General features: G+C 37.3%; 1 protein-coding gene across 1 annotated transcript; it reads right to left on the reverse strand.

Moving 5' to 3' along the window:
- Positions 1 to 3,319: 3,319 nt before the first annotated feature.
- Positions 3,320 to 4,357, reverse strand: LOC141846345 (AP2/ERF and B3 domain-containing protein Os05g0549800-like). Its single transcript, XM_074734363.1, has one exon. The coding sequence runs from the start codon at positions 4,332 to 4,334 to the stop codon at positions 3,354 to 3,356; it is 981 nt and encodes a 326-aa protein (XP_074590464.1). The 5' UTR covers positions 4,335 to 4,357; the 3' UTR covers positions 3,320 to 3,353.
- Between the last annotated feature and the right edge of the window lie 2,186 nt (positions 4,358 to 6,543).

A 6,543-nucleotide genomic window follows, 5' to 3' on the forward strand; every position in this document is an offset into this window, starting at 1 on the left:
CGAATTCTGCACTTTATATATATATATATATATATACACACACAAATTTGATATCCTGTGCATTGTTTATGCGCGTAAGATGTACGATAGAAGAGTTTAGGCATTCGAATCACTTCCAAACGTTCGAAATAGAAATAATAGTATTTTTTATTTTTTTATTATTTTATATTTATTTTTTATTATTTTATAATTATTTTTTATTATTTTATATTTATTTTTTTATTCACAGTTAAATTATTTAATATTTTCTTTTTAAGATTTAAAGGTTAAATTATAATGTTAAAATAAAAAAATTCTCAAAATAAAAAAAATTAAGTACTAATGGAGTATGTCTGATTGTTATACTACACTCTTTACTCTGTATATTCCGTAAATAATTAAATTTTTTTATTTTAAAATTTTTGTATATTTAATATTATAATTTAATTTTTAAATTGTAAATAATTTAATAATAAATAATAATAATAATAAATCTTATATACGCGCAATCGAGTGTCACGTTTGACAGAGAGAGAGAGAGGAATACAATTCCACAATGTCTCATTTTTATTGCTGAAGGAGACAATCATTTTCAGACAGAGACTTTGGGAGAAGAGAATTGTCCATTCTGATGCTTAATATTGAAATTTGTGCAGATTGAAATCCATTATTTCAAAATATCCAACTCAAGCTTCTTACTTTTTGTTTGTATCAATCAAACAATTCCAAGGAATTAGCATCTGGAATTTTCAGACTGGTAGAATGAACAGTTCTATTCAAACGAAACTCTTTCTATTTATCTATCTTCAGTAAGAACAGAATAGAAAAGATTTGACTGAAGACCAACTCTCGTGTGAGGATATGAAACATGAAAACAAAGAAAAATGCTGGAAATATACAGATAAATAATTTTGTTTTTCTTTCTTTCTTTCTTTCTTTTGGATTTGGTTGCAGTAGTGACTGTTGTTGTTCATTTGTAATCTTGTTTCTAGATCTTCTAGATCATAATTTGAAGCATTCAAGGATCATCACTGTCTGGTTGTGCCAAAGTTGCTGTCAGATACATATACACGGTGGAATTTGAATGCCCGTGATTACAGTATTCCTTGGACAGCTTTGGTCGAGCGCTCCTCGTAGTCTCTGTATCTTAATAAAATAATTATCCTGTGCAAAATTAACACACGGTTAAAGCGTGTCGGTCTAATCCCGACATGACCCCTCCGATGTTTAAATGAGACTTTGAGAGAGAAATTGATACGAAATTAACAGAACAAACTTTTGAAAGTTATAACTTTTAACTTGAGATATCAGAATGAGATGTGATTTTTTCCTACTCAGAGCTCTTTTTGAGATTTATATTTGTTATTAGATGAAATTCGTAACAATTCAATTTCTGACCCATCAAACATCATTTAATACCTTTTATAAAAAATTTTAAATTTAAAAATTTAAAGGTATTTTTGTCCATTGCAAGTTATTTTGAGATAGTTTTACTGATTAATAATATTTCTGTCATCTTCTTTTGAAATCGACGAGTATTTTTTCTTAATTCCTTGTATTCTTTGGTAGAATAAGTAGATTTTAGAAAATTATTTTCGGTATTCGTGTATAAATCAACGGATTCAATAGTTTCTATAATGTCAGAAATATAGAAAAATCATGGAATAGAAAGGAGATGACCTTGTGGAATTAGCATACCCTCTCTAAATTATTGTCTTCTTTTATAACTTTTACCACCTAATAATGCTCATTATTATTTTTCCGTTTAACAACGGCCCCTCCCCCAAAGATCTTCATCCGTAACCGTTAACGTTCGCCATTGATTGTATTTACCTATTGCTTCCTTCGTTCTTCTACTCGAGCACTAGTCTTGAACGACGATCATCATTTGGTTCCGAGCCCAATTCCTTAGCACTAACTTTGAAGCTGAGCACTTATTATGCACCCAGATTAGATTCTAAGGTCGAGCACTATACGCCTCCGAACCTATTTCTCAAACACTAGAGTTTAAGACTAAGCATTATACGATTCCAAACCCAATTCTCGAGCATCTACTATCACTTACGAACTTATTTACGAAGCATGGTTTTCCAAGCTCAATTTCTCCAGAGCATCTCCTATTCTGAACCTTTTTATCATAGAATAGAAAGAAAAGGATTACCCTCGGTGCATTGTTAAGTTGGTTACTATACCATGAGTTAGTTATTATGTGACAAATAACAGATTTACTAAAGTAGATAAGGATCTAATCTCAGCGAAGCCGAGACAATGCTCTCTCTCATAGTGGTCAACTACAGTTTTTCGATTATCAATAGATGATCATGAAATCAACCGTGTAAAATTATTAAAGTGACAAATTTTATCTTTTTTCAGAAGAAAAAAAAAGGATAGAGTTGACTTCTAGACCTAATTACACATATTTGTTACCTTGTGAATCCAAGAAAGAGGGTAGAGTTGACTTTTGATCACAGTAGATCGAGGGCAGCCTTGCCCGGACGGACTGCTTTATTTCTTGCTTCCCTTCCCCATACCTAACTTGGGGCCGTAGGCCAAAAGTCTTCCTTCTACATCTACAACTAATTTCAAAGTCAAAGCCGGATCTTAGACGAATAACATAAGCACGTGAACAGGAAGGACGAATAACATAAGCACGTGAACAGGAAGGGGAAAAAAAGTCAAAGTGCTGCAGGAGATGGAATCTTGCTGCCATGCACGATAAGTAGAATTCGAAGCCAATCGAGTGCATTAGCCATCACAGCAACGACTCGTGTGCCCTTCGATCAGCCGTTGACTTCCGAGCAAAGGAATTCGTTGAATTTTCTACATCTGTGGCCATGTGATTCAGTATCTTAATAATCAACATGTTGCATATTAGTCCCCGAGATATATTAGCCCTCGAGTTACAGTTGAGTTGATTACGATGTTGAAGTGGACAAGAGTCGAATTTTAATCATGTGGAACTGCTGGGATGATGAATTCTATCATTTTACTGAAGCATGTTGCAGATTACCATGATTTTTAGTAAAATCTTAAAAGAATTATATGTTGCCCTAGGGTGTAGTATAGATAATTGATGTATAATATTCTTGGCATAATGATCAAGGATCAATTTTAAGAGGTGATGATCGATCCTATCGTGTATGAATCTCTCTCCGTATTGATGGAGTCGATTATAAAGAGACGGTTGAAATAACGGATCTATTTTTTTTTTGTTTTAAAGAATTGAGATATTCCGACTGTGCAACAGTACATATCCAACGCTGATAAGAACTGAGATAATCTGAGAAAATGAAACCGTGTGAAAGAGTATCCAGTTGACTTTTATACAAAAACACTTGGATCTCAAAATCGATTCGATATCTATGTCCTACAAATTAATCGAAAGCTGCTTGGCGTTGCTGCTTGATCTTCTCGACGCCGTCATAATCATCACTCTTCCTCTTGTTGTTCTCGATTTCGCCGTTGATGCTGCTCCCGACGATGTCGACGCCGAAGAGCCTAAATCTGCGAGCAGCCGGCGGAGCGCCGCCTCGCGCCTTGGCTTCGATGAAGAGCCGCTTCTCTTCGCTAGCCGACCGGTGGAACGACACCACGTCGCCGGCCGCCAGCGCTTTCTCCTTCACGAACTGGCTCCACCCTCTGGTCAGCACGTAGCTCTGGCTACTGTTCCAGTACGAGTACCGGAACCGCCACAGCTTCCCGTCGCCGTCCTCGAAGCTCAGCAGCGCGCCGGCGTCGTCTTCCCCCAGCGGGAAGTACTTCTCCGCGTGCTGCTTGGGGATCACCAGCCGGTTCAGCTTCCCGACGTCGCTCGGCGTCGCGGCCTTGTCGAACAGATGCTGCCGCTCTTTCTCTGGCGGTGCCGCCGTCGCCGCCGGTCTCTTTGAGGCAGCTGCGGTGGAGGCCGCCTGCTTGCTCTGCCGCAGCTCGTCGCGGTACGTGTGCTTCCGAAGCATGTCGACGACCTCGGCCTTGGAGCGGGCTCGGATGAACGCCAGCTCGGCCTCGTCCGCCTCCTCCTCCAGGGGCTCGAAGTTGGCGACGCCGTCGCGGCCGCGGAACCGCTGCGCCGCCACGTCGTAGGCCCACGCCGCCGAGGCCTCGTCGTCGAACGTGCCGAGCCACACGCGGCGGTGCTTCTCGTAGATCTGCGCGCCCCACCGCCCGTTGGGCTGCGGCACCACGCCCTTGTACCGCGACGACAGCAGCTTCCGCCCGGACTCAGCCTCGGCGCCGCCTGATCCTCCCACCTCCGGATCGATCACGTCGCTCGCTCCACTACCGACGCGCATAAGGCCCTCCGGCCTCCTCCCGGAGGGCTCGCCGCCGGCGTCTTCGACGGAGCTCATCTCCATTCGGAACGACGGTAATTTCCGACGGTAAGGTGTTTGTGTAAATGCGGATGAGAAGAAGATGTGTTGTTTATATAGCAAGTTGTGCACTAGGCTTTATCCACTTGGTTAGGATCCTCAAGATCTCATGCCATGGCTTGGTCAACTCTTTCCATGATGGTTCCCTGAAGGTTCACCTTCGTATTGACAAGGTTGAGCTTGAGTTGACTAGATTAATCGATTCGGATCATTCGTTATCTAATACTAATACCCTATTTACTCCACCACGATCATGAGTTCGTGTGCCCTCAAAGCTATGGTATGAGTTCGTGTCCATACTATGATTTAAGGTCATTAATTTTCAAAAGAATCTCATTCTTGTCCCTGGGACATGGTTGAATTAATTACTATTGGACAGACTTATTAAAGTGGACAAGAGTTAAATCTCGATGAAACTGAATCAATGTCCTCCCTCACAGTGATCAATTGTAGTTTTTTAATTTACTTTCTCATATGATCGTGGAATAAATTTTAAAATCTTAAATTTTAAATTTTAAATCTGAAATATTATTATATTAAAATATTATTTATCAATTTCATCTGAATTATTTTAAAATAATAATAAAACTATTAAATATCTAGTGACAGTATGATATTCACGGTTAGATGAATCTGATGTTTGACCGACTGATAAAATTGCAATCGAAGGGTGGATCTATCGGTCCAAGTTCAAAAACAGTGACTTTGACTTGCCAAACAAAGTCAGCGTGGGAGAAAAAGAGGAGGCAAGTGGCTTGGCGAGGCACATGGGTCCGGTAGGATGATTGCACGGACCATAATGTGGAAGAGCAGTGCAGCTCATGGCTCTTCTTCTTACTATTCTTCTTCTGTCTCTGTCTCTTTGACATGATCAATAAAATAAATAACAAAAATGCACGTGAAAATTTTAAAATTTTCATGTCTCATATCTAACTTTTATAATATCAATTATTTTTCACTCTGATCTCGGGACATAACTGAATTAGTCACAATGAAGTAGAGTTGTAGAATAAAATAAAAGTTTGAATTTTAACGAAGCCAAGACCCTTTTTCATCATGGTCAACTACAGGCGGATTCCACCTTTTATAAAAAACTATTATTTTTTATTTAAAAATTTATTATTATTTTTAAGATAATAATACTTATCTTCTATACAAAAGGTGAAATCCACCACCTCAGCGGCCCCATACGATCGGTCCCACGACCATCTATGAGGACATAAATTGAAAAACTACAGTGAGTCACGACGGAGGAGGGTATTGTTCGGCTTTGTCGATATTCAAACCCTTGTCCTCTTCTGTAAATCTGTTCCGTCGTAACCAACTCAACTATGTCCCAAAGACCGATAATAATACTTATCCATCAATGAGTTCTTATAAATATCTAATTAGAAAAATATCAAAATTTTAAATTTATAAATAAATAAATTTGAATACATATGTTAGGTTCATGAATAATATTTTTAAATTATATTTATTAATAGAATTCTTATTAACATACTCAATATAAATAAATAAATTTATATTATTAAATTCAATAAACAATCAAATAAATTTGAATTGAGAGATAGATAACATCTAACTTTATTAAATAAATTTAAACATCACAAAACTTAGCTCGATTTGACTTACTTACAATCCTAGGTATAAATTCAGCAGTTAATTTTATTCAGATTTAAAAAATTTTAAATTATTTTAAATTAAAATTAATATATCATTGAAAGTCTTCTTAATTATCTGTGTCTGTGCCTTTATATGTGTAAGTCTTCTGTAGAGATAGAATTCATTATCTCAGCGGTTTCATATGATTTGTTCCATAATTATCTATAAAGAAATAAATTAAAAAATTATAGTCGATCATGATGAAGAAGGATAATTGATGAAGATGAAGATTCTGTATGATAATAATGTCGTATGATTTGTTTCATAATTATCTATAAAGAAATAAATTAAGAAATCATAGATGATAATAATTGACAAAGATGAAGATTCTGCATGTTAATAATGTGGTTGGGGAGGTGATTACAATTATGATTAATAAATTAATGAAAAGACAGACACCTTCAACGCAGCTAGCTAGCTAGCTAGCTCAGGCGGAAAGGCCATGGACTTGTGTGTACGCATCAGGACACAGAGAAGAAAACTGAAGAGAAGCCGGATAGAAGATGATGATTGGAGCAACGTAACCTTATCG

The sequence above is a fragment of the Curcuma longa genome, chromosome 15 (genome assembly GCF_044706935.1).
Source record: "Curcuma longa cultivar G26 ecotype Majalengka, Jawa Barat chromosome 15, ITB_CL_G26_1.1, whole genome shotgun sequence".
NCBI lineage: Eukaryota > Viridiplantae > Streptophyta > Magnoliopsida > Zingiberales > Zingiberaceae > Curcuma > Curcuma longa.

Excerpts from the sequence above, each read along its gene's own strand:
- LOC141846345 (XM_074734363.1), bottom strand. The coding sequence starts at position 4,334 with ATGGAGATGAGCTCCGTCGAAGACGCCGGCGGCGAGCCCTCCGGGAGG.